At 57.6% G+C, this 27,761-nt stretch overlaps 1 protein-coding gene and 1 long non-coding RNA gene across 16 annotated transcripts in view; one reads left to right on the top strand and one right to left on the bottom strand.

Annotated features, from left to right (window-relative positions):
• The window catches only part of CXXC5 (CXXC finger protein 5), a 38,050-nt gene extending 11,215 nt beyond the window's left edge, over nt 1–26,835 (top strand). For 4 of the 15 annotated variants that reach the window (XM_054555107.2, XM_024246688.3, XM_054555104.2 and 1 more), the window contains exons 2-3: nt 23,316–24,399; nt 25,813–26,835. In XM_054555107.2, coding sequence (XP_054411082.1) covers nt 23,476–24,399; nt 25,813–25,857 — 969 coding nt within the window. In that variant the 5' untranslated portion in view covers nt 23,316–23,475 and the 3' untranslated portion in view covers nt 25,858–26,835. 15 annotated transcript variants of the gene reach the window in all.
• On the bottom strand, nt 12,812–18,456 carry LOC129059718 (uncharacterized). Its single transcript, XR_008525755.2, has 2 exons — nt 18,146–18,456; nt 12,812–15,108 (listed from the first exon to the last, which is right to left on the bottom strand). It is a non-coding gene; the product is annotated as an uncharacterized LOC129059718 (long non-coding RNA).
• Nucleotides 26,836–27,761: the final 926 nt, after the last annotated feature.

Here is a 27,761-nt window from a genome sequence, read left to right on the forward strand (position 1 = left end):
TTACAGGCGTGCGCCACCACGCCTGGTTAATTTTTGTATTTTTAGTAGACACGGGGTTTCTCCATGTTGGCCAGGCTGGTCTCGAACTCCTGACTTCAAGTGATTCACCTGCCTCGGCCTCCCGAAGTGCTGGGATTACAGGCGTGAGCCACCACGCCCAGCCAACTGCTATTGTTTTAATAGATTGAACAAAGCCAGTGGTAATGGGTAGCCCAACGAAAGTCCTCTCTGTGGCAGGCAGCATGTTAACAGCTTTATGACTTTCACTTTTTTTCATCCCCACAGTAGCCTCAGGTGACATGAGCCCATACCTGGGACAGATGCATGTTGTTAGCATCCCCATATACAGATGAGGAAACTGAGGCCTTGGGAGTTTGTGGCTTGCCACTGCCTAGTGGGATGGAGTCCTGGCGGAGCCCTTGACAGGCTATTGGCCTCTGCGTGCTGTTTCCTGCACCTTCCACACTATCTGGCACACGAAAGGGACTCCTTAAATGCTTGCTGGGCACAGGCCTTGCTCTGTCCTCTTTGAGGCCCCCATAACCCTTGGCAATGGGCCGGACGTGGTGGGAGATGGGCTGATAGGCTAGTTGGGCAGACAAAAGTGAATGAATGAATGACTGGATGATTGGTGGTGAGGATGAGTACTGTCAGGGGACACTGGGATAGGGGGTTGCTGGTGGACAGGCTGGCATGTGGAGACCCACTGGCTCTGTGGAGGACTCTGGCAAGCAAGGTAGGGGCAAGGCGGAGAGATATGGCCAGAGAGCAATAGGCTGCTAAGCCAAGCCAGTGGGGTAGGTCCTATCTTCTTCGTGGACCACAATTTTTCCATCTGTCAGATGGGCTTGGGAGCCTTTGTCCTGGCTGGCTGCCGGCTGGCCTGGGCTGGGACTGGCCTGGGAGGTGAGGGGACTGTGGCAGGAAGGAGGAAGCAGTGGGTGGTGAAGACAGGAAGATAAAGCGTGGAGCTTGGCTTGGAACCTGAGAAGCAGAGACCAGCCCTGACCTGACGCCCGCCCTCCCTCCCTTCCTCCTAGCCGCAGGATGGGGTGCAGGCATGCAAACCCCCCACAACCCACTCTCACTCTGGTGTGGGCTGACTTCCTGACATCTGTGGCATTAGTGGCTGTGTGTGCCAGGAGGAGGTGGCCTGTCCCCTAGGACTAGACCAGCTTCTCTCCGGGCCAGGGGCTCCCCACAGCTTCATGCCAGTTCCTGTTGACTCTGATGGGAGAGACCCAGCCCCTCTCCTGCCTGACCCACCTCCCCCAGAACTAGATGGGAAATTAGTTAACTGGGCTCACAGCAGTAGGCAGAAGTGGACCTGGCCCCCTTTCTTCCTGGGGTGCTCAGATCTTGGTGGCCTAGAATTTCTTAGTCATGGGAGTCTAGAATCATAGATAGAATACTTGGAATGGAGGCATTTTTCAAGTCAGGATTCTCGTTGGGATTCTAGCATCACAGAACCATGGATTTTGCTGCTAGAAGGAAGTGTAAATGGTCATGTTTCAGTCTCCTTGTTTGATGCTAGGGGACACTGAAGCTCTAGGGGTCAGGCTGCCCTGAGGTCACAGGGCCTCTTGCCCTCAGGTGACATGAGCCCATACCTGGGACAGAAATGCCTGTTCTGCCCCTAGCCAGCCCCTCTCTGGAGCTCTAGCCGGTGTGGAGAGTGGGCTGTGGGCCCAGTCAGGCAGTGAGGGGATGCGGCTGGCCCACAGGCACAGGAGGGGTCCTCTTGGCGGTGCCCGCCCGCCCGCTGCCCACGCTTCCCGAGGCACCAGCGTGAGGAGGAAATGCAGGCTGTTGCTTCCAGCAACAGCCGGCAGGGCCGGGCGGCTTCCCAGCTCCCCCTCTGACTCATGGCCGCCTGCAGCTCCCCCTCCCTTGGGGTCCTCAGCAGCCCCATCTGTGCAATGGGGAGAGGAGGCTTTTTTCAAGGTCTAACGTCACCGTGAGAATACCTTGGGATTCTTTTTAAGACCACTGTTGAACTGTAGGAGAGTTGGGAGTGTCATCTAGAGCAGCCTAGCTGGGCATTTGAACCCAGAACACTGAGAGATTCTGTTTGGAGTCATCCTAATGCCTCCAGAAGCCTGGGAAGGCTCAACTGGCTCCTGAGGCAGAAAGTGTGGTGGGAGGCAAACGAATAGTGAAGGGACCTGCAGTTAACCCCTTTCAGGAAGAGCACAGTGGGGGATGCCTGGCTCTCTGGGCTCTCCCCGACCTTGGTTTGCCCATCTGCAGAATGGAGGTGGTTACCCATGAGGTCATTCATTCAGTGTCTGTGCTGTGCCTGGATGCTGGGGCTAGTGGCAGATTGGGTGGGAGGGGAGGATTCCTCTGCTGCAGATGTGGGGTGGGGGTGTGACTTGGTGACTCCCGGGGAAGGACTGAGGTGGGGGGAGGTAAGGAGCTGGCCAGTGAGGCGCAGTGTCCAGCGGAAAATCCCAGCTGTTGTCAGGAAGTGTTTCCTCCACTGGTCTCCTGGGAGGGAGACAGGCTAACAGGAAGGAGGGCAATAGGGGCAAATAAGGCCCCCAGCCAGTCCAAGTGGAGACATCCCAAGCCTGGCAGCTGGGCGGGTGTGCCCCGCACACTGCAGGAGGGCTGGAATGCACCCCCCATGCTCTGAGGCTGGGCCTATGCTGGGGGGCTGGGACTGCCAAGAGGGGCTGGGCCCACGTCCAGATTTCAAAGCCTTCCCCAGGGGCCTTGTGGTGCCCTCCACCCTGTCCTGAGCTGCCGCCGCGGGGGTGGCAGATGCTGTTTCATCGGTCGAGGCAAGTGGGAGGCCTCCAGAAGGTCCTCCTGGGAGGTTCCGGGGGGCAGCAGGGGTGTCCGGGGGCAGTGGGGGTGTCGGCAGCTGCTGCCCCGCCTGGGCTGGCTCTCAGTGGCCTCCCAGGTCCTTCAGGCCCCGGGGGCTGGAGGTGGTGCTTCTGCACTGAGGCTGGTCCCTCCTGCCCTTGCTTTCTCCCACTGCCCACCGAGCTTCTTGGTTGGCTCTGGCCCCCTCCATCCCTGGCTGCGTCTGCAAAGCCCCCCGGGAAGGCAGGGAGGAGGCGCAGCAGGCTCAGAACAGCGGGTGCCCGCGCAGCCAAGTATTTGTGCGAGCTGTCAGAGACAGACAGGCATGTGGGGAATTTGGTGCGTGTGGGGCTGGGGGAAGCAGCCGGGTGGGCAGGCAGGCAGGAGGAGGGAAGCTGGGGCTGCCTCCCAGCCTGTGGAACCCTGCAGAGACCACCTTTCCCCAGTCCTAGAGGCGAGCTGCATCCAGGCACCTTCCTCCTGCCTGTGCCAGTGCAGTGAGGGGAGTGGGATGATCCTGTGGGGTCTGATAATAGCTCTGACACTGGGAAGGGGGTGCCTTGTCGGGGGCCTGCAGCCTCAAAGAGGCTCTGGTGGAGTGTGGAGCCAGGCAGGAATCCGGGTTGTGCCCGACTGTGGCCTCCAGGAAATAGCAGCTGTCATGCTCCCGCCCCTCCACCCCAAGCCTGGCACAACTTGTTTCCTGGCCAGGATCCGGCCAGGGCAGATTGGAGGAGCCTGGTATTGCCCGGCCTGGGCAAGGAACGGGCAGGATGCAGGGGCCATGTTTATAAGCCTAAAGGCGCTTGGGGTGCTCTGGGGAGGGGACCTCAGCCCTTATCTCCTATGCGAAGACCCCAACCCAGTCACCTTTGTAATCTACACTCCAAAAGCACCCATTAGGTAGGGCAGGGCCCAGAGCTGAGTAATGCTTGGTTTTTCCTAGCTTGAGAGCCCAGAGAGGGGGATACGCTGCCACAAGGTCACACAGTGGGCTCCTCAGCCTTCCCCTCTACCCTCATGTGGGTGGGGCCACTGGGAATTGGTGAACGTGGGGGGTTTGCTGGGGTGGGGGGCCTATATTTAGTCAGTCCTGCAGAGCCAGGGCGCCTCTGGGAGCAGCTGCTGGGGTTGGGGGGAGTACACAGACAGAGGCCTAGAGCTGCATTTAGTCTGGACAGAAATATCCTCCCCCCACCCACCCACCCACTGGCTGGGAGGCCAGGCTGCGGGCCTGTCCCCTGAGGGGCAGCTTGCCTGGGCCTGGTGGCCAGCGGGACAGGCAAGATGACCCGATAGGCTTTTCCCAGCTCAGGTTTCGATGAAACAGGAACCCCGGAGCCGCAGCTTGGGCCGAGGGGGCCAGGGCAGCCGGAGTCTGGGGGACCAGGACAGCCTCCCCCACCTCCGCCCTCCTGCTCCTCCCCATGCTGCAGCCTCCCCTTTTCAGAGGCCTGGGGAAGCAGCAGGTTATTTATCAAGCCAGCCTCCCCGCCGCGGCTGCCCGCGCCGCCCCCCCACCTCTTGCGCTGTCGGCCATCAGCCCAGCAGAGCAGGGTGAGCTGGGCGGGCGGGCGGCAGGATTAGCTCAGGAGACGTGAGTCACCCCATCCCCAGCAGCCCCGAGAGGCCCTGCGGCCTGGCAGGCAGAGTGCACACTCACGCACCCCACACGCGGCATACCCGGGCACACACTTAGGACAGACACAGTCACTTGCAGCACACGTAGTTCCACACGACTCAGCACACCCAGCTGACACGCATGGTACAGACTCGGTCACATGCACCGTGCACACACAGCTCCCATGTGGTGCTCCAGAAGCACACTCATGGTTCCAGCCACAGCCCAGCCTCTGGCGCACACACCCACTGGCACGTACCTAGGCGAATGCACATACACAGGCACACATAGGCGTGCACACATAGGCCACTCTCACCCCATTGGCCCCACACACTGGGGCCTGATCATTCTCAGGCCATAGCTTACCCCCAGATGATGCCATAGAGTGGGCCAGGGCACTGGCACACACAGGCACACCTGCTGTGGTCAGGGCTCTGCTCCCCCAGACGCCCCGTGTTTAGGCTCACATGGAAGAGGCCCAGCCTTCAGCCATGTTGTGTCCACTGGATTCTGCAAGGTGTGGGTGGGGAAGTGGAGATGGTTTTTTCCCATAGCCAACCTGGCTCTGCCCTCTCTGGGGAGGATGTCCAAGTATCAGGCATGAGAGTGTTAAACCCACTGCCCTCTAGTATAGGCAGAGGGGGTTGGGTACATGGGGGAGAGATACAGGGGAGCTGGGAAAAGGAAAGGCTGGAGAAGGAGTGCCAGGGAAAGTGGATTTCCCCAGGACCACTAAGTGGCCAGCTGGTTCCCTGACCTGGGGCATGGGGTCCTTGGGAGGTGACAGGGGTGTGCCAGAGATGGGGGGAAGAATGAGACATCTGATCAAATGGGCCCGGGAGTCTTTCTGCCTACCTTCCCTGCTTACCGCACACCTGCTTCTCCCTGTCCCCTTAGTTGCCGAGGCCCTCATTATCCAGTGCCCCCACTTAGATTTTGGCCATGTCCCTGGTTCTTAGTCTACAGCCCTGCAAAATGGGTACAGAGCTGGCTTGTGTATAAGGAAGTCCTGGGGTGCTGAGAGCTGAGGATATGCCCTCAGGGAGGCTTTTTAAGCCTCTGCCCCCCTTTGGGGTCGGGGCCTGCCTTCCTTGCACTGGGCAGAAATAAGGATATACCCCTTTTCCATATGCTGCCAAAAAAAAAGCTGTTTTTCGGATGAGAGAAGTGAGTCTGATGAGAATGGCTTCATGGTCATGAAGGGCTTTGGATGCAGTCTCCTAACACCCAGACTACAGGTCATTCTGGGCCTACAGTACTGAGACAGCCTAGCAGTGGTCAAAGGGCATGTGGCTATAAGGACTCAGGCCCAGTTGGGCTCCCTCCTCCTGGCCACACAGGTCTCCATAAACGACTGGGCCGTGGTTGAGGAGGAGAGAGGGACCCAAGCATCCTGAGGGATACAAACAGCAGTGGCCAGTCAGGAAACTGGATGCCCGTGCCGCGGACTCTGGAGTTGGACAGGCCTGGGCTCCACACCTGGCTTGGTCACTGCCTGCTATGTAATCATGGGCCAGTCTGCTCACCTCTCTGACCTCATGTTTGTCACCTGTGAGATCAGTATGACTCTCATCTCTGTCTCAAAGCCGCAGGACCTGAAGTAGATGGTGGGGTGTGTTGTTATCAGTTCTCATTGTGTCACACCTGGATCTCCAGGCAAGTGTGCCCCTCCACCTGCTCCACTAGAGCTGGCATTTTTCTGGGGGTAGCATCCCACAACAAGGGCTCCTTAATTAGAATGTCTTGGATTTAGCCTTCTCTAGGGCTATTCTCAGATGGGGATGATGAGGTACCTAAGTGAAGAGGCTAAGCTGGGGGCCAGGGGTTGAGGGAGGGATGGGAATGGGTTGGACCCAGGGCAAAGGAACCCATGGTCCTTGGGTGGAAAATCCTGGAGGCTTCCTAATATCAGAGGGAACAGAGAGAGCCGACTGTAGTTTCAAGGCTTTCTCTGTCTCCCACCCCCTACGCTCACACAACAAGGCTATATGTTAGACTTGAGCAGGGACTTCCAGGTGGCAAATGGAGCCTTTGCAGGGTGGCGAGAGGCTTGGGATGTGCCTTTGTGGCAGGGCTGTCAGGGCTGTGGGAGAGCTAAGAAGAGCCGACATGAGCCGGCAGGGCTGAGGGCAAGGGAGGTAGGAGGAAAGGCTGTCTAGAAGTTTAGGTAGGCCTTCTTCCTTTGGGCAGAAGAGGAGATGCAAGCCTGGCCAGTGGGGTGCTACCCTCGTTGTAACCTTCAGGCTTCTACCACATGTCCATCTCCCCATGGTCCTGCAGGCTAGAGGGGGAATGCTTTGTATTTGGGGCTGGGGAAACTGAGGCATGAAGGATTGCCTCAGAGCTCAAAAGCAAACGGTGAGAGAACCGGGGCCATGACCTGGGTTACCCAACATGCCTGGCCTGACTTGTCCGTGACGTTCATGCTTATGCTGGCAGATGATGACAGTAAAAACAACAACACAGCTATCCTTAGTTGAGCACCTACTGCATGTGGACCCTACACTGACCCCTTCACGTAGGTCCTCCTCTCCAGGACCTGATGAGGTGGGGGCTGTCAGCGGCTGCATTTCACTGGCTAGGGGTTGGGCTCAGCGAGTGTCAGCAACCTGTCTGAGGTCACCTAGGCTGGAGGTTGCAGAGCTAGGAGAGGAATCCTGACTCCAAAGCCCACTTGGACCCTGGCATGGCCTGAGCCTGTGTCTCTGAGATGAGGGGCTCCCCTCGCCCCATTACACACAAGATGTGTAGTGTTCCTAGTTGAGCCAGCCCCCTCCCCCATGCCCAGCTCCTTAACTCTCCTAGGCCCTCTGCTATCTCAAGGCACTTTCCAGGTTTGAACCTAAGAGCATTGGAACTGCTAACCTAACCCCTTAACTCCAGGGAGGAGGGTGGATGGGTGGGTGGGGGATCCCCCTGAGGAGCAGATGGATGCCCCTTGGGGTTTCTGGGTTCCTCCTGCAGACACGTTCTGGGAAACTCCATGGTTAGGCCTGTGGAAGCTGCCTCGGGGCCTGGTCAGGGTTGCGCACCTCCTCCACCCCCTCCCCAGGGGCTCCATTTCCCTCTCCTGGGCACCCTGCAGGGAGGAGTTGAGCAAGTGCCCTTGAGCTGGCACTTCCTCTTTGGTATACAGGCACATAGCCACAATGACCCCCCATCCCGTGGTCCGTGTGTCACTTAGCACCAGGCGCTGCATGGCCCTGGGTCAGGGCTCACTAAAGGTCACTTCATCGGGTTGACTTTACTAGAGGCTGGTCCCAGCCTCAGATCATTTCCCCTTTCTGGTCTCAGTTTTTTCATCTGTGAAATGACTGTGCGAGTCTGCCCTGCACACTCTCTGAGGCAGGGGTAAGTTCATTCCCCGCAGACAGACACACTTAGGAGCTTTGTGACTGGTGTTCCAGTCCCTCAGGCCCAGAGCTCCTGTAGCCCTGACACCTGCACAGGGGTCCAGGGGAAGAAGTGTGGGCTCTAGAGTTGGGCCAGCCTTCTTTTCAGCCTCACCTCCACTGTCCACACTTGTTTGACCTTGACCCACACCAGTGCCCCACTCAGCTCTAAGCCTCAGTGTCCTCATCTGCGAAATGGGAGAGTCATGATGCCTACCTCAGGGTTGCTGTGAGCATCAAACAAGTTGATGTGGACAGAGCACCTGGCACAGAACTGATGGAGCGTGGTGACAGCGGAGCCCCTCCCCCCAGACTATCCTCCTGGTCACTGTACCCCAGCCTTGGTCTTGAGGATTCTGGGAAGGAGACGGTGCCAATCTGCTGGCTCAGCCAGCTTGGCCACTGACCTTCAGAGCACCCAGGCTGTCAAGGCCGCCGACTGCCTGCCGGGCGGGCAGGGGGGAGTGCCAGCCAGCTCCTCGCCTCACGCTGCCCACTCCTGCTCCCACTCTCCTCTCCCTCTCTGCGCCTGTGTGTGAGCTAATTAATCTCAGCCCCTTTGGGAAATTAGAACGCCGCAGCCGCGGCGTCCTCAGCCTCACGGTGCTTGTGCTGCTACTGGGCCATGCCAAGACCTGCTGTGGTTTAGGGGCACCGGGGTGGGGGATGGGGGCATCGGGATGAGCTGGGCCGGCCATGGGTCTCCCTGAGCCCCCACCTCCTTGTCGGAATGCTCTGGTCTCTCAGCCCCCTCCTTTCCCAGATAGCATCCATAAGGATGCCAGGCCAGTGCCCGACTGTGGTGAAACCTAACCCCCAGTGGCCTCTCTGACCTGGTCCCAGGGCTGGTATGGACACCCCCTTACACCACATTCCATCTCATTGCAGGGTCCTCTTGCCTGCCCAGCTTGGCCTGATGGAGACAGATGTAATTATGGAATTTTGCTTGGGAAATTAATTTGAAAAAGTTAATTAATTGGTGGTTCCGGAGGTGGCAGGCTCCACGCCCGGCCAGTCTTGCTGACGTCAGTGCTGACCCACTGGAGACGTGCAGCTTCCGGGCAAGCCGGGCAGAGGGACCCCAGTGACCTGGCTGGCAGCCCTGGGACAGGTAGATAGACAGCGAGGAGCAAAGGGCAGACCAGTGTCCTGGCCCAGAGTGGGCACCTGGGAAGGGTTTGTTGACCAGACCTGCTGAGGATAAGAACCCGGCCACTTGTTTGTGTGTTCAACAAGCCGTTGTCAAGCTGCTATGGTACACTGACCCCAGTGTCTCAAGTGCCCCCAACCAAAAATAGACCAGTTCTTCCAAACCCCTTTTCTCAAGGAAAACCTCTAAACCTATTCTCAAAGGCTTTTTCAAAGTGCTCAAAGGACATTATTGGGCCAGTGTGCAGATGAAGCCACTGAGGCTCGGAGAGGGTGGGCCTTGCCCAGCTTCTCAGCAGTGTCCTCCAGCAGGGTGGAGCAGAGGTGGGTAGAGCTCGGTCTCATTTCCAGAGGACATGTGACCCAGCTTCAGAATCCCATGGGCGGCCTCCTCCCAAGTGTGGGTGATAGGGGCCTTGAAGTTGACTTTTCCCAGGGAGGAAGCCACAGAATATGGCCAGCCCCTTCACCCCCTTCACCCCCATCCCTGTGTGTGCCTGTGGGAGCTTCCCCTACTACCCCATCCAAGCCTCAGAAGACCCCCATGCCCCAGGGGTCTCAGGGTACACAGAGACCCCCACTACCTCCTGGACCTCCTGTGGGTCTTCTGACCACAAGCCTCAGCCAGATCAAGTCCTAGTTTCTGCAGGAGCGTGGGCTTTGGTGTGGTCTTTGTCCAGACAGGAGAAGAGTCAGGGCTGGGGCAAGAATGGCCAGGCCTGGGACAGGTCAGGGATACTGAGCCACAAAGAGACCAGGGAGATGAACGTGGGCACTCCTGAGCTATGTGGCCTTGGGCAGGTCCCTTAGCTTCTCTAAGCCTCATTTTGCTCATCCGGGAAATGGGGATGATCATAGATGCCATTCAGAGAGCTGCGGAGAGGCGCAGGGATGCATAACCACTTGAAGTGGTGCTGGCCCTGGCGCAGGCTGTTTCACTGCCCAGTGGAGGCAGGCTGGGTGGGAGAGCAGCGAGCTGACTGGGACTGTGCTGTGGCTGGGGCCTGAGGACCAGTGGGTTTTGAGAGGGGAGCCTGGTGCATGTGTCAGAGGAACTGAAGGATACAGGAGATGATATTTGTGAGACCCTGGGCCCTGCTCCAACAGAGTCAGCCCACCCAGCATTTACCCTCTGACTTGCTTCATGTGTTCCCTCACCTCCAGGATTTCCAGGGGCCAGGTGGGCCCTGCTCAGTTTAGTATGCCTCATCTCCCACAGCTGTTCAGGATCAAAGGGAGCATCATGGGCAGGCTGAGCTGGGCACTTTGCATCCTTGTCACTCTGATGTGGTCTGTAGTTCTGGGTTTCTTCAAGGTCCAACCCCAGTCTTGGGTTTAAGTGGGCCACACCCACTCCCTGAGCATCCTGTGTGGGCTGGTTATGGGGTCAGAGGAGAGGCATTTCCTCCTCCCACCTCACCTCCTCCAAGAAGCCCTCTGGGTACTGCTCCCCAGCACTTTGCCCATTGACTGAGCGCTCAGGGTTCTCTGCACAGGCTTTTTTAAACCTTTCTCTGTGTGTCCCTACACTGGGAGCTCTCTGACCATGGGGTCCATAGTATCTCCTGTCTATCCTAGTGCCCAGCACTGGGTTAGCACTCAATGTGGGGGCATAGGGCTTCTGTGCTCCTATTTTACAGATGGGTCCGTTAAGGCCCTGCAAGGTCACACAGCCTGTTGAGGGGCAGAGCCAGCCTGGTTCAGGTGGGTGTGGGGGCCACTTGGTACTGGCTGGGGTCTTCTTTCAGGCCTCAGGACCATTCCCAGGCTTCCTTAGGCCCTGCAGCTCCTGACCCTCCTGGCACTATTCCTGGAGGGTGAATAGTCCTGTGCTCTTAAGAGCTTGGGGGTTTGGGGGTTAAGGGGTTGTGGCATCAGACTGAGGGTCAGAGGGCAGGCCTTTGAGCCTCAGTTTCTTCATCTGTAAAACAGATCTTAGTGTTTGGGGGAGCAGGGGTGGCTGAAAGAGATCACGCATATGTTGTTCTCGCCATCCTTATTATTACTACTGACACTGTTATTTTGTTATCATCACATTATTATTCATGCTCCCAGGGCCCCAGCAGCTGCGGTGGCTCCAGGCCTGGATGCAGAGCTCTGGTGTGCTGAAAAGAAGTTGCAGTTCCTAATTAGTCAGCGCTCCAAGGAGAGGGCCTGGGTTTTAATTTTTGCTGCAGAGTCCCACCTGCCCGAGGCCTCCCAGCCCCTCTCATCCCTTCCTGGGCTGGGCCTGCGGCACCCTCCCCAACCTCAGGTAGGGGGCCTGGCCTGAGGCAAAAACCTCCCCAAATTTCCCCTGCCACTCCCTCCGCCTCCCAGACCTCTGGGGCCATGAATCATTTATAAGGCAAAAATGAAACCAATTAAGGACAAACTTTGAAAGCCTCTAATTGCTGCGCCTGGTGGCACCGTGGAATGAGGGGAGGCCAGCCTTCTCGGTGCGGAATCTCCTTGGCCCAGGCCTTCCCAGGCTGCCCGTCCCGCCGCGGCTCAGGGCGCCTCCCGGCTCCCTGCCGCCTCCCAGCCGGACGCGGACGTGCCTGCGCGGCTCTGGCGGCTGCGTCTGCCGCCCCGGCGCCCGCCCGGGTCCCAGGCCGACTAATTAGGCCCGGCTCCCTCCCGCGCCGCCCACTGCCCGCTCCAGGCCCGCTGCCCGCTCCAGGCCCGAGGTGATGGCGGCTGTTCCTGCCGTTCTGGGGCCTGTGCCCCAGAGCTGGCCGCGTTTCTCGGGGCGGGAGCCAGCTCTGCTCGCCTGGCTTAACCCAGACGAGCCCAGGACGCCCTGTCCCTGAACCCCATCGTGGCGTGCAGGTCTGAGTAGGCTCTGGGCCATGCCGAGGTACCTGGCTTGGAGGCTCTCTTCAGTCTCGGGAGAGATATGCTTATCCCAGGCGGAGCGGAGAAGGCAGGGGGATGACTGATGGTAGGGGGAGTCGGGAGGGGGTATTGAGCCCTGAGGTGTTGCACTGAGCACGGATCCGGTTCCTCTTGGCTTTGCCACAAACACAGTGACCTTATGTAGATTCCTTAACCTCAGTTTCCCCATTTGTAAACCATCAGCACCAGCCCATTTTCTCCTGAATTTGGGATTTAGGGAGCTGGGCTTTGTATACCCCTCCCAGTCTCCTCTCTTGGATGGCTGCTGAGGGGGTGGAGGTAATGTCTGGACCTAGGAGGGCCTGCCTTACTGCCATGAGCCCTGGGTGCCAGTGGCCAGCCTGCTCGCTGTGCTGAGGGCCAGGCGGGCCCTGGGCACTGAGGCACGTTGTTTGCTGAAACCAAATTTCTGTGCTTGTGTTTTTCCATAATTATATTAGCAGGTGGGATTTTTCCTCGGGGAAGCAGTGGGAGGGGGAGCGCCATGGCAGTGTCCCCGCCCGCTCTGAGCGTGAGCTCACACTCAGCTCTGCCCGCCTGCTGTAATGATTTTTTAATTATGCAGCCAGTGCTCGGAATTGCTAATCCACCTCCAGCCCAGCATCCCCTCCTGCAACTCACACCCCAGCCCCTGGCTGATGTCCCTAGAGTGGCGGTGCCCAGCGCCGTGCCCATCACTGAGTGCCTGGGACAACCGCCATAGCGGGAGAGAGGGTAGGTCAGGAAGGGCCGGAGGGGCGCCCCTCCCCCATCTGCAAGTGACAAGACTTGTGGCTCTCTTTGTCTCCCACCCTACCCCTAGACCCAGCATGGCTCACACCCGCCAGGACAGCTATGGCTTTAAATGAGTTTGGGGAGTGATCGGTGCCCACACCAAGTGATGTGGCCACACCCATTTCAGGGACATTAGCCTGTCTTCCCAGCCTTGTGTGACCCCAAGGACACATGCACACAAGTACAATTTTTGTCACACCCACACTCAACACTTTACTTCCCTTCTCCACACAAACTCAGCCCCACAGCCAAGCTGCACACATACAATGGCAGGCTCTGCTTGCTTCTCACACATGTAGCCTTACCTGAGGGCGGGGGCACCCTCAGGAGACCCCACTGCTGCCTCCTGTGCCCTGCAGTGGCCCTGCTCCCACTCCCTTGCCTCCAGACCCCCCAACCCCATCCCCATCCACCCTACTGGGAGGTGCTCCGAGGTCTTCTGGCTCCCGCCTCATGGGGTGGCTGCCTGTGGCTGGGGCCAGCCTGAGCCTCCATCAACCCTGGCCTGGGGGAGGTGCTGGGGGGGTTCTGCAGCGCTGTGGCGGCGGCTCCTCTCCAGGCGCCCAGCTGTGGCATCTGTCAAGGTCAGATAGCGACTCCGGAACCAGCCGGCTCGGCCCCATGGCCCCTCTCGCCTCATTATTTTTGTGTTCCGGGGCTGCGGCGACACCTCCCTCCCTCCTCCTCAGCCTCCCGCCTCTCGCCTGCCTCCCCCACGCCTCTGCAGGGAGGGCCTGCGGTCTGGGGGCTTTTGTTTTCCAGTTTTTTCCACGCTCAGGCCAGGCAGGCGGGTAGACACTGGCCAGAGCTGTTGGACCTTGAACAGCAGACAAGACAGGTGTCTCCCTTACAGCTGGGACAGATTCTCGGCTAGTGGAACCCTGGGTTGGTTTCTCAGAGGCACAAACTGAACCTGAATGGAACCCAGCCCCCACCACAGCCCAGGTGCACCTGTGGGCAGCTTCCTGTTTCCATAGGGGCCCTAGCAGCTGGCACCAGTTCCTGTCTACACCATCCCCGTCCCAGTAGGGCCCCAGACTCACATACAGCCCAGAGCTCCTGACTCAACTCACCGTGCATGCGAACATACACTGGCATTCATGCGGCAAAGATGTGTTGACACGTACAGACCAGAAGACCCCACAAACATCCTCTCACCACGTAAACCACCCTATTCGCACACGCATGCACTTGGACATCCATGTACATTCACAGACTTGGGTCGCACACACACGCCTCCACTTTACCCTCAGGGAGGTCACAGAGTCAAAGATCTCCCCCAGCACTGCTACATGATCCCCGTATATGCTTTAATGCTGTGGTCTGTAGAGGGCAACATCTTGAGACTACACACTCAACCAGGCACACTCACAGTCGACTGGACACACACACACAGTTGTGCAGCACACCTCCCAGGTAGACATGCGAAAACACACTGTATGCATTGCTCTCGTCTCCATACACACTCCAGCCCCCGAGCTCACTCCCAGGTACCCAGCATCCTTGGGCAGTTATGCCAGCCGAGGGGCTTTTGTCCCCCGAAATACTGGGAAGTAAGCTTGAGGCCTCAGCTTGCTGAACCCTGTGTCCAGGGAGCCTCGGGGAGTGGGAAATGGTTTGACAAGGACTGCCCAGCCCACTGCCCAGCCTCACTGTGTGCACCACTCTAGGCCCAAGAGCGCCAGGATGGTATGAGATGGGGCCGAGGATTCCAGGTGTGTCATGATGGGCTTGGTGGCTGCTGGCAGAGGCAGACTCTGGGGGGTGACCCTCAGCTCTGTCTCTGGGTCCCTCTTCCCACCTCCAGCCCCTGATTTGGGTGTGTAAATGTTGGAGGAATGGGGTGTGGGCGGACTCCAGGCCCCCAGGGTCTCTAGAGTGGCCCTGGCCATCCCCTCTCTTCCTCCTCCAGCTGTGGACTGCTGTGGCTGCCCCCAGGAGAGGAGCTAGATGGAGGCTTAGCAGTGGCTGGGCCCCCACCCCCCAGGAAACTCAAAACCCTGGGCCAGCCGCGGGTGGCGGGTTGGGGCAGGCACAAAGAGGGCCTCTGTGCGGCCGGCTGGGCTTCCCACAGGATTCTGGGGGAGGAGGCAGGAGCCGGTTTCCGTCCCGTTCTGCTTCCTGCGGAGGCTGCGGAATGCCCGGAGCTCTGGCCCAGCCTGCCCCGTCTGGCCCACCCGCAGCCCCTTCCCCATCTTTTCCTGGGCCTTGGGGTACAGCTGCAGACTTCTCTGCAACAAGGCCCTGAGAGCCACCCTCCAGGACCCAAGGGAAACCTAGGGGATTTCCCCAAGCCGAGAGCTGAACTGGACCTCACCCTTTAGCTGAAGTCTTCCCTCCATGTGCTGCGGAACCCTCAGCCAGGGTTGGAGCGCCAGGCCCTGGAGTCACTCACACAAACCTGGGTTTAAATCCTGGCTCTGCCACTTAATGACCTTGTGACCTTAGGCAGGTGACTATGTCCCTGAGCCTCAGTTGCCTCATCTGTAAAATGAGGATAATAATAATTGTAGTAGAATCCGGTGAGAAAATGCATGTGAAATGCTTAGCACAGTGCCTGGTGGACAGTGAGTGTGCATTATTAGGACCTGCTGTTTATTTTTATTTATTTATTTGTTTGTTTGTTTATTTTTTTGAGATGGAGTTTTGCTCTTGTTGCCCAGGCTGGAGTGCAATGGCGTGATCTTGGCTCACTGCAACCTCTGCCTCCCAGGTTCAGGCAATTCTCCTTCCTCAGCCTCCCGAGTAGCTGGGATTACAGGCATGCACCACCACGCCCGGCTAATTTTTGTATTATTAGTAAAGACAGGGTTTCTCGATGTTGGTCAGGCTGCTCTGGAGCTCCGGACCTCAGGTGATCCACCTGCCTCGGCTTCCCAAAGTGCTGGGATTACAGGCGTGAGCCACCACGCCCGGCCAGTACCTGCTGTTTATTTTAATGTCCTCTGGGGAACTTAAGAGTGGAAGGGACTGGATGCTCCTTGCCACGATAGGTCTCACCTGTTCTAGGGTTCAGTCTCAGCCCTGCGTCCTGCTCAAAACCCTTCTCTCAAATCAGTCTCCTACCTGCAGATCATATCAGTGACTGATCCGGGCCTCTGGGGCCTTCCTCCTGAGGTCTGGAGGGTGGAGGGGATTGCTCTCTGGAATCCTTTTTTTTCCCTCTGTATCTCTACCTCCTTCCCCATGATATGCCCTGGGATCATGACTCCTGCGGTAGTTTGGGGTGGGAAGCAAGAGCCCTTCCTTTCCATTTTACAAATGGGAAACTGAGGCTTAGTGGCGGAAAGAGCTTGGTCAAAGTCATCAGTCAGGGAGGGACAGGGTGGAGCCACAAACCTAGGCCTCAGGACTCCAGTTCCCTAGCCAGTCCTATGCACATATGCCTCCCCCAACCCCAGACACACAAACACACCCCACACAGGAGCCCCAGAAGGATAGTGCCCCATCTCTGATTACTTGACTCATGCATCCCTGGACTAGCCTTCCCTGGCTTGTCCCATGGTGAGGCCCATCAGTAGGGAGGTCCTGAGGGGGTACATGGGCCTGATTTCTGATTGGTGTCAACTCAGAGATCACCACATTAGGAAATGTTTACTACAAGATTCAGGGGATCCCAGATAGACAAGGCATCATTACACCCGCTTAATCAAATTGCCTGCGGCAATAATAGGACTTCCTTCAGAGATTGGGTATGAGGATAACATGAGATAAAGCATGGACAGTATGGCACATAGGAAGAGCCCCATACCTGTTAGCTACGGTCCCATGTGACAGATGGGAAAACTGTCTCAGAGGCCAGTTTTTTCCCAAGGTCAAAAAATGAGGAAGGGTCTTCCTGAACCTTTGACTCATCCAGGAAAGGAACTTGGCCTGAGGGAGGTGCCTATTGAGGAAAGGGCCTGTCTTTATCAGAGGCATCCCAGGCATCTCAGTCCCTAGAGCCCCAGGTCAGAGCTTACTTCCTTCCCCGGGGCCTCAGTGTTGCTGTGCACAAATGGGCTGATCTCCTCCTCCAGCTGTTTTGGGGAGCACCGTAAAACAGAACAGAGCCTGGCTGGGTGCGGTGGCTCACTCCTGTAATCCCAGCACTTTGGGAGGCTTAGGTGGGTGGATCACCTGAGGTCAGGAGTTCAAGACCAGCCTGACCAACATGGTGAAACCCCATCTCTACTAAAAATACAAAAATTAGCCAGGTGTGGTGGTGTGCGCCTGTAATCCCAGCCACTCTGGAGGCTGAGGCAGGAGAATTGCTTGAACCCGGGAGGTGGAGGTTGTAGTGAGCCGAGATCGGGCCATGCACTCCAGCCTGGGTGACAGAGCAAGACTCCGTCAAAAAAAAAAAAAAAAGAGAGAGAGAGAGAAAACAGAGCCCTACGTACTCCAGGTTTGCTCAAACCCTTTAGTCCTCAGGCCAAGGCATGGTTGGCACCCACCCCAGGAGGAGGGGTGTAAGAGGGTCAGGGGTGTGGAGTCAGGGACATAGAAATGCTGTCCCTTGTTCTGTCCTTGGCAGTCAGTCTTGGGGTGACTAGTGGGGTTGAGGCCATGTCTCACCCCAGGCCACCCGCTGGGTGCTCGCAGTGGCCAGTGTGTGGGGTATGTGTGTCCATCCATAGCTGGATGTGTGCCCTGTGCTCTCCGCCTGGGGCTGCATTTCTCCCTGCCTCCAAAACCAGTCTCCCTGGGCTTGAGCAGGGCTTCTTTTTCCCTCTGGAAACTCCCCAGGCTGAATCATGGAAATCAGAGACAGAACACCCTCCCTTCCACCCCATTGCCCAGCTTGGTTCAACCACCATAGCCTGTGGTCTGCTTTGCCCACCATCAGCCTGTCTGCCTATTTTGCCTCACTTGGAGGCCAAGGAGACCAGCCCACCAAGGTGGGGGGAGAGGCAAGGGCCGGGGTGTCAAATGCTGCATGGAAGCATGGAAAGTGGTGCATTGAGCCAGGGTGTGCAGCTCTGCTGGGCCAGTGTTGGGGGCCCTGAAACGCAGCCTCTTCCACGAGTCTCCCTGGGCAAGCAGAATGGCTGCAAGGCTGGTCAGCCAGCAAGGAATGGGGGGGATGGTGCCTTGGTCAAACCCTGCCCTTGGTAGTGGTGATGGTTGCACAGCTCTGTTGATTTACTAAAAATCATTAAATTATATGTATACTTTAATGTGGAAGAATTTTATAGTATGTAAACTATACCTCGATAAAACTGTTTTTTTAAAAATCCTGCCAGCCAGGCGCAGTGGCTCACACCTATAATCCCAGCACTTTGGGAGGCCCAGGTGAGAGGACTGCTTGATCCTCATAGGAAGACCTCATCCCTACTAAAAATTAAAATAATAATAATAATAAAAATCCTGCCCTTGGCCTCAAGGCCCTGCACAACTGGGACCCTGCCAGCCTCATAGACACACCTCACTTCTACTTCCCCAACTGCTTAGGCTCTCTTTCATGCCTCTCATTGCTTCTCCTTATCCTTAACTCTCAACCTAGCAGTCCCTTCCTCCAGAAAGACCCCAGATAGCTCACTGTGTCCCCTTCCGGCTCTTGTTTCACACTGGTTCATGTGACTGTGGGCCCAGCTCCTGTGCACTCCTGGAAGGCAATGCTGGGGTCTGGGTCTGTGTGCTCTGCTGTCTCTCTGGTATCATAAGGTACAGGGCTGCTGTCGAGGTAGGTGCAGGGAAGATGTGTGCAAAGGGATATCTAGAACATCCAGCTGTGGGCCACCTGTGTACATGTCTGTGTGCAGATGGCACTATGTCATCCCAGGATGTCCCCTCCTTTCCAGTGCTTTCTGGCCCGAGAGTTCAAGATTGAACCCTGCGCGGGGGTGAAATGAGGCTCTTCTAGGGCTGAGGGTTGAATAAGGGCACTGCCACCATCTCCAGTGACCTCACTGCCAGCTGGCATTATGATGTCACTGGCTTAGCATTCCGGGCCCTGGGCATCTCCAAGTCCCCCAGGTGGGGGCACTCTCCTGGGGTCTGTGACAGCTTGCCCCCAACCACGGAGAGGTGACAGGCACGGTAACAATCCTGGGGAGTGAGAGCAGCCTTAGGGGTACCTAGGTCACCTGCCTTGGGCCACTCTGTCAATTGCAAAAGTGGCCGCAGAGCAGGGTGACTAACAGTTGGGCTCTGGGTTCAAGCACTGCCCCTGCCAGGCACCAGCTGTTTGACCTGAGGCTGACAGCTTGAACCTCTCTGAGCCTAAATTTCCTCATGTCTGAAATTGGCAAATAGTTTCTGTCTCCCGGGGTTCTGGGGAGGCATTCAGAAGCTAAGACATGTAAAGCATAAAAGCACAGGGCCTGGGACACAGTAGACACTCAGTAAATGCTAGTTGATAGGATCCGTTGGTTAAGGAAACCAGAGTGGCAACACAGGTGGTGGGGGCTGGCTAGAAGGGGGCAGGCTCTGTGCCTTCTGGGGCTGGCCAGAGCCTTAGGGTAGAGGCACGGGGTGGCCTCCACTGCCAGGAGGGTGGCCCCAGGTATGAGTCTCCCTCTCCTTCCAGCTCAGCCAGTTAGCTGGAGCCTACAGGAGGCATTGGGCCCTGCAGCCATGCTCTGGGGCCAAGAACCCATTACCCCCCACCTCCTCCTCAGTCCTCCCCAGTCCTCCTCCCCAGTCCTCCCCAGCCTCCTCCCCACCTCCTCCCAATCCCTCCTCCCCAGCCTTCTCCCCACCTCCCCCCAAGCCCTCCTCCCCAGCCTCCTCCCCACCCTCCTCCCCAGCCCTCCTCCCCAGACTCCTCCCCACCTTCCTCACCAGCCCTCCTCCCCAGATTCCTCCCCAGCCTCCTCCCCACCTCCCCCCAAGCCCTCCTTCCCAGCCTCCTCCCCACCTCGTCCCCAGTCCTTCTCCCCACTGTCCTCCCCACCCACCTCCCCAGACTCCTCCCCATCTCCTCCCCACCTCCTCTTCTCAGGCCTTGGGCTACACAGTGGGTCTGATCTGGTCTGCTCGCCACTTCTCCTCTACGCTTCCCTCTGCTTCCCTCTCCTGTGGGCATGCCCAGCTGCCTTCTGGGATTCCCTCCTCAGGGCTGTTTCCTTGTCTTTTAGACCCTCAAGTCCCTGAGCCTGGACAAGATGTCCTGGGTCCCTGAGTCTCTGAACCCTGTTGCCCCAGACACTGCTTCCCATGACATTGTCTCCACTAACCTTGACCCTCTGCCCCCTCCTCTCCAGCTCCCCTTTTCTCTGATCCACCCCCTCTAGTTCTCTGTGTCACGATTCTGTCCCCACCACCTGTCTCTGTTCTGCCCCCACATGCCCCTCTGCCCCCCAGCTTTCCATGACTCGTCCCCCCTCAGCCCCCCGTGCTCTGTCCCCGCCCGTCAGCCCCTGGTCCCAGCTCCCGGCTGGCCGGCTCCTGCATGGACAAAGGGGTCCTTTGTGGGCTGACCGCGGCTGGCGGGGCGGCGGGGCGCTGGCTCCGCATTGCTGATGAAACGGAGCCCTTTGTTGTCCCTCCTCAGGCGCAGTATTTCTTTTTGGGGGCTGGATGCGTTCCTGGCAGGGCCGATGATGGATGCGCCCGCCGCCGCCCGCCTGCCCGCCAGCTTTCCCTCCCGCTCATTCCCGCTCCGCTTCAACGCAGCCCTGACTCCTCCCCTGCTGCCTGGGCACTGCCAGGCCCTTCCTGGCCTGGAAGGGGGTGGCTGTGTGCCCTAGAGTAGAAGGCTGGGATCTGGGAGAACGTCCCCTCTATGTCCTCCCCTTCCATGAGTAGGGCAAATGGGGCTTTTGGTCAGGGGTCCACTGGGACCAGGGCATCAGTTTTTCCTAAGGTCTGAAGGAGAAGGTGAGCCAGGTACCAGGGCCGATTTGGAACAAGCTTGAGGACCAGATGTTCATGTCTGTCCACTCTGGATTTGAAAACAGAGTTGTCCCTGTGAGCTAGTCCCCCTGTGTACCCACCTCCCTTCAACTTCTGTGGCTGAAAAACCATAGTGTTCTGCCTGCAGCACCTGTTTGGTGACATATCACATCCTCTGGTCCCAAGCTCAGTATGTCCCAGGACCTCAGAGGCTGGGGGTGGGTGGGCCCTGAGGAAGGATAGAATAGTGGAAGATCAGAGAAATTCCAACAGAGGAACAGAACATGAGGTTTGGTCCCCACCAGGAGAGACTCAGGACGGAGACAAAAGCCGAGACACTCAGCCAGAGCGCCAGCCCTGAGCGCAGGCCGGCTGTGTTGGAGGGAGCTGACTTCTAATTGACCTGCCCGCCCCGCACGCAGAGCCAGATCCTGGAGCTGGGAGGAGGGAGGGGGTGAGCAGAGCAGGAGCAGCGTTAATGCAGCTATCGATTTCTGCCACCAGCCAGCAGGCCGCAGAGGCGGGGGATGCACACAGGGGCTGGGGCGCAGCCTGCTCCCCTCCCCATCTCTCCAGCCCACAAGACACCTGCCTTCTGCCTTCTCCCCTCACCCAGTATCTGGGCTGCTGGGCTTGTTGTCCGGGGCAGGGCAGATAAGCTTAGTTGGGCAGGAGCTGGATGAGCTGACTTGATGGTTTCTGTCCCTGATCTCACTGACCCTGGTCCCCAACAACTAACCAGGGTCACTGATTCCTGAAGGGGTCACCAATCTCTGAGGAGAGGGGCTGAAAAGACCATCCTGGTGTTGGCCCTTATGAGGTGGGAGGGAACACAGCTATCCTTGGACACACATGATCTTCTTGCTTCAGCTCTGACCTCTGATGCCCCCCAACCCAGCCTGGATTCCCTGCCAGGGCCCCCCGGCTCTGTCCTGGTGGAATCTTCCAGCTTGCCCATTTCCCTCTCCCATTTCCTTCTGCTAGGAAGGAGCCCTAGGTGGTCTGGTGCCCACTGGGGAGGGACAGGGAGTATCTGGCTGTTGATGCCGGCTACTCGCCTCATCCTGGAGACAGAGCTTTTCCTTTCCCCACACCCGGTCCTCTTTGGCCACTCCTTAGTCCTGGGGAAGCCCTCCCCCCGCCCGCGCTTGGGGCCTCAGTTTCCCCCTCTGTAAATGCAGAGGGTTGGACTAGATGCTCTCTTGGGACAGGCTTGAATCCTGTGACTAGGGGGGTCTTGGGGTTGTCTGGGGACAAAGATCCAGTGTATGCTGCCCTCAAGCCCAGGGTGCAATGGGGCCCGCCAGATGTGCGCCTCCCCCTTGAGCCTCCAGCTGCTCTGGGTCTGGGCCCTGTCCTCCCACCCCTCTCCTGGGGGATGCTAGGCCACAGCAGGCAGACAGGGAAGCGAGGCTGGAGAGCCAGGACTGATGAGGAAACCGCCGCCTTGCTCCATCTGGCCCAGTTCCTTCAGCTGAGGAGGCAGCTCAGACGCCTTAGCCTTGAGACCTGAGTAGAGCAGGCCCTGTCCTGGGATGGGCTGCCTTGGAAATGTGGAGGTGGCCAGAGGACAGGCTCCTGCTGGGCTCCATTCCCTTGAGGGTCACGCCTACTCCTCAGTGCCAGCCTGCCCCAGCCAGAGGCCCCTCCTGGCAACAGCCCACCCCGGCTCTCTTGAGTTCTCACTGAGACCTCCACCCAGGCCCTACTCTGCAGGCCTTGTGAGGCCTCTGCCCACCGCCACCCCCAATCTGGGAGCCAGGCCAGAGCACCACAGTGAGGCCTGAGTAGAGACAAGAGTGAGGTCTGAGACGATAATGATTGTGGTTCGGGGGTTGAGAAGGAAGCGTGTGCCAGGGTGTGTACAAGCATGTCCTCTCACTGTGGCAGGGGACGGCTGGTCCTCTGGCCCTGTGCTGCTCGCCCTGTAGCAGGAGGGGAGAAGATCCCTGAAATAAGGGTTCTGCACTCATTGGCAAACTGGGTTACACAAAGGCAACCAGGTTCCTTTGCCTGCAGGACATGTCAGAGCCTTGAAATAATTCCTAATATGTATTAAGAATCCCCAGATGAGGATCCAGGGGCAGCCTTCCAGACTTAATGATCTGTACCATCAAGCACTCTTCTCCTCGGATGGAGAAGGAAGATTAGGATGTGGAGGTGGTTTTTTTTTTTTTTTTTTTTTTTTGACAGGGTCTCACTGTGTCATCCAGGCTGGAATGCACTGGCATGATTATAACTCACTGCATCCTCAACCTCCTGGGCTCAAGCAGTCCTCCCACCTCAGCCTCCTGAGTAGCTAGGACTACAGGCATGTACCACCACACCTGGTTAACTTTTGTATTTTTTGCAGAGATAGAGTTTCACCATGTTGTCCAGGGTGGTCTCAAAACTCCTGAGCTCAAGCGATCTGCCTGCCTCTGCTTCCCAAAGTGCTGAGATTACAGGCGTGAGCCATTGCACCCAGCTAATAAGCATCTCCAACACTCTCCCACCCCAGCACAAGAAGGACTGCCTGCTTCCGGCAGGTCTTCCTAGACCCTAGCAGGGCAGATTTGGGCTGTGGAGGCCTGGACTAGGGCCTCCACCATGCCGCTTGGTGGCTGTGTGTTCATAGACTGGTAGTTCTCCTAAATCTTGTTTCCCTCATCTATAAAGTAGATTACCAGCCACTGCTTCTAGAGTTCTTGTAGGTCTTAACTGAGATAGTATAAATAAGAAATTTCTCACCAGGATGGATCTGGTGCTTAACAAATGCCTGGTCAAGCACATGGTGGTCAGGATGGCAGGACAGTTGATAGTGGCGGTGGTGGCAATGTTGAAGGGGGAGATGTTCACTGCTGCCCTGACCGTGTATCCTCTTGTTGTGACAGAGTGAAGACATTTCCACCTGGACACCTGACCATGTGCCTGCCCTGAGCAGTGAGGCCCACCAGGCATCTCTGTTGTGGGCAGCAGGGCCAGGTCCTGGTCCGTGGACCCTCGGCAGTTGGCAGGCTCCCTCTGCAGCGGGGTCTGGGCCTCGGCCCCACCATGTCGAGCCTCGGCGGTGGCTCCCAGGACGCCGGCGGCAGTAGCAGCAGCAGCACCAATGGCAGCGGTGGCAGTGGCAGCAGTGGCCCAAAGGCAGGAGCAGCAGACAAGAGTGCAGTGGTGGCTGCCGCCACACCAGCCTCAGTGGCAGATGACACACCACCCCCCGAGCGTCGGAACAAGAGTGGTATCATCAGTGAGCCCCTCAACAAAAGCCTGCGCCGCTCCCGCCCGCTCTCCCACTACTCTTCTTTTGGCAGCAGTGGTGGCAGTGGCGGTGGCAGCATGATGGGCGGAGAGTCTGCTGACAAGGCCACTGCAGCTGCAGCCGCTGCCTCCCTGTTGGCCAATGGGCACGACCTGGCGGCGGCCATGGCGGTGGACAAAAGCAACCCTACCTCAAAGCACAAAAGTGGTGCTGTGGCCAGCCTGCTGAGCAAGGCAGAGCGGGCCACGGAGCTGGCAGCTGAGGGACAGCTGACGCTGCAGCAGTTTGCGCAGTCCACGGAGATGCTGAAGCGCGTGGTGCAGGAGCACCTCCCGCTGATGAGCGAGGCGGGTGCTGGCCTGCCTGACATGGAGGCTGTGGCAGGTGCCGAAGCCCTCAATGGCCAATCCGACTTCCCCTACCTGGGCGCTTTCCCCATCAACCCAGGCCTCTTCATTATGACCCCGGCAGGTGTGTTCCTGGCCGAGAGCGCGCTGCACATGGCGGGCCTGGCTGAGTACCCCATGCAGGGAGAGCTGGCCTCTGCCATCAGCTCCGGTAAGAAGAAGCGGAAACGCTGCGGCATGTGCGCGCCCTGCCGGCGGCGCATCAACTGCGAGCAGTGCAGCAGTTGTAGGAACCGAAAGACTGGCCATCAGATTTGCAAATTCAGAAAATGTGAGGAACTCAAAAAGAAGCCTTCCGCTGCTCTGGAGGTAACGGCGCCTTAGAGGGAGGTGTGTGGGCTCTTGTGTCTGTCTGGCAGTCCAAACCCACCCCCATCCCCTGACCCCACCTTTCCTACCTAGGCAAGTGTCTGGGGGATGCCCCCCCATCCTTGGGGCCTGGGGGTCTGGCTTCAAGACACCAATTTACTGCCCCAAAAGTCAGAGCCACATTCTGAGAATCCCATCAGGCCATAATTTGCAAGGCAAGCATAAAACTCCAGGCGAGGACCTAGCATTCTCAGCCAGGCCCTGGGATTCTGATTCCTCTCCTGGGGTTCTGGGTCAGGTATTGAGATTTCCGTACAGGTCCTAAGTTTCTGATGCTCAGACATGGCCTAAAGCATCCAGTCCATGACCTAGAACTCTGGGTCTCTCCCCTGCCCTGTTTAAGGGATTCTGTTTCACGGGCCCTGTGCCCTTAAGCCCTTCATTTGCCCCTCCAGGGCCATCTTTCCCCCAAGGCCACCCAAGGATAGAGCTGTTCCAGTGCTGGGTGCCCTGCTCTGAGGCCTGGAAGGACCCTTGGTCTGGGCACCTAGTTGACAGATTTTTGGGGCTGGGATAAGGGGAGGTGACCATGAGCCCGGAGTGGACAAGAACCTAGCCACTGTGGGATTGGCTTGGAGAAGGCAAGGGGTTCCCATGCTGCTATCTCTGCACCCCTGTGGCAGGGCCTGTCCCTGTGCCCCCAGATGCAGCAACCTAGCTGGAGTGCCAGGCCTGGGTACAAAAGCATCTTTTCAGCCTGCAGTCCCTGCCCCTGTCCCCGCCCCTCTACGAGTGGGCTTGACGCAAATGTCCAGAATGGTTGGAAAACAACAGTGGTGTATCCCAGCCATGGCCTCCTGGTTACCCTCCCCCAACCCCAACCCCAACCCCAGCCCCAGCCCCAGCCTTTCCATTTCTGCTCTCCTACATACACACAAAGGCACCCACTTTAGTCCAGTGTAGACACACATGCACACACACATAGACACGGCTGCTTGAGAAATAGCCCAAATACCCACCTCCCACAGCTCCATACCACACAGCTCAGCATAGCACGAGGCACACACCCATATGCACACCCGTCACACGTGCTCGCACGCTCATTTACAGAAACATGCCACAGCCACCTGGCACTGTTGCCTTTGGGCCAGGGGAAGGGACTTCCTCTCTGGAAGGAGGGTTCCTGGGCACAGCAGCTCAGGAGGCCTCAGAGTCCTCGGGGCCTTCCAGCAGCCCAGCAGGTCAAGCTCCTCCTTTGGCCTGGCTGGGGTGGCAGGAGCTCCGAGGGGTGGCTGCTCTTCCTCCATGCCTGTCCCTCCGCCATGAGGCCATCCACGGGGGAACGTCTTTGCTCCAGGCCTACCCGGACCCTGACTGAACTCTCTCCTTGTTTTTGTCTCCTGCCCCCGCCAGAAGGTGATGCTTCCGACGGGAGCCGCCTTCCGGTGGTTTCAGTGACGGCGGCGGAACCCAAAGCTGCCCTCTCCGTGCAATGTCACTGCTCGTGTGGTCTCCAGCAAGGGATTCGGGCGAAGACAAACGGATGCACCCGTCTTTAGAACCAAAAATATTCTCTCACAGATTTCATTCCTGTTTTTATATATATATTTTTTGTTGTCGTTTTAACATCTCCACGTCCCTAGTATAAAAAGAAAAAGAAAAAAATTTAAACTGCTTTTTCAGAAGAACAACAACAAAAAAGAGGTAAAGACGAATCTATAAAGTACCGAGACTTCCTGGGCAAAGAATGGACAATCAGTTTCCTTCCTGTGTCAATGTCGATGTTGTCTGTGCAGGAGATGCAGTTTTTGTGTAGAGAATGTAAATTTTCTGTAACCTTTTGAAATCTAGTTACTAATAAGCACTACTGTAATTTAGCACAGTTTAACTCCACCCTCATTTAAACTTCCTTTGATTCTTTCCGACCATGAAATAGTGCATAGTTTGCCTGGAGAATCCACTCACGTTCATAAAGAGAATGTTGATGGCGCCGTGTAGAAGCCGCTCTGTATCCATCCACGCGTGCAGAGCTGCCAGCAGGGAGCTCGCAGAAGGGGAGGGAGCGCCAGGCCAGCTGAGCTGCACCCACAGTCCCCAGACTGGGATCCCCCACCCCAACAGTGATGATTTTGGAAAAAAAAATGAAAGTTCTGTTCGTTTATCCATTGCGATCTGGGGAGCCCCGTCTCGATATTTCCAATCCTGGCTACTTTTCTTAGAGAAAATAAGTCCTTTTTTTCTGGCCTTGCTAATGGCAACAGAAGAAAGGGCTTCTTTGCGTGGTCCCCTGCTGGTGGGGGTGGGTCCCCAGGGGGCCCCCTGCAGCCTGGGCCCCCCTGCCCACGGCCAGCTTCCTGCTGATGAACATGCTGTTTGTATTGTTTTAGGAAACCAGGCTGTTTTGTGAATAAAACGAATGCATGTTTGTGTCACGAAGCACCGCTGGCTTCTTGCTCTCCGGTTTTGGGGGGCTGACTTGGGGGCCGTTCCTGAGCAGGAGTTGTCTGGGACCACCTGGAGGAGGAAGAAGGATGGCCCAGGGACATTTAGAATGGGAATTTCTTGGGGAAGAGAGGCCTCTGGATCCAGAATAGGGGAGAGCAGGAGCAACCAGCCCAGCAGACAGGAGGGAAAGGCTCTTAATCTGGAAGTCACTGGTACCGGAGTACCTCACCTGCCTGGTTGCACCCCATGCCTCAGAACCTGGACCTCCAGGAACCTTCACTCACCTGGGGCCACCTCTGTTCGCCTAAGTTCATCAGGGCCCGATGAGTAAAGCAACCAGCACCACGAGGCAGGTGGGGGTAAGGCTGAGCCGCCTGTTCAGGGTCGTCTTTCTTTCTTCTTACCTGGCAGGGATCTAGTGCTCCCGCAGCCACCAATGTCATTCTCCAGGGAATAGTTTCAGCTCAGCTTCGTGGGGACCTGGCTGTACACACACGCCTATTCCTCTTTAGGCCTGAGGGCTGCTAGACTGAGTTAATGGGGGTGTGGGGTGTCCTTGGCTTTGACTGTCCCCACTCTCAGAGGGTTTGTTGGTACAAGGTTGCTGGGGACCTCAGAGGTCAAATATCTGGGGAAGTCACCACACAGCCACATGGTCTGGGCCAGGACAGCCTGAACAGGAAGGGGTGGCAGTGGCATGCCCCTCCCTGTACATCACAGAGGCCAACCTGAAGGAGGAGGCTTAGCCATCCACTGAGGGAGCGTTCTTCTCACCCAGCTGCTTTGAGCCTGGCTGAGACGGAAGCTAGACTTGAGGAAGGACTTCCTGACAGTGTTGGGCACTGGCTTCAGGTGGGTGAGAGCTGGAGCGATTTCTGAGGCTGAGTGGGCAGTGAGGTGGGGGAGATGGGCTATCT

Source organism: Pongo abelii, chromosome 4 (genome assembly GCF_028885655.2).
Source record: "Pongo abelii isolate AG06213 chromosome 4, NHGRI_mPonAbe1-v2.0_pri, whole genome shotgun sequence".
NCBI classification, from domain to species: domain Eukaryota; kingdom Metazoa; phylum Chordata; class Mammalia; order Primates; family Hominidae; genus Pongo; species Pongo abelii.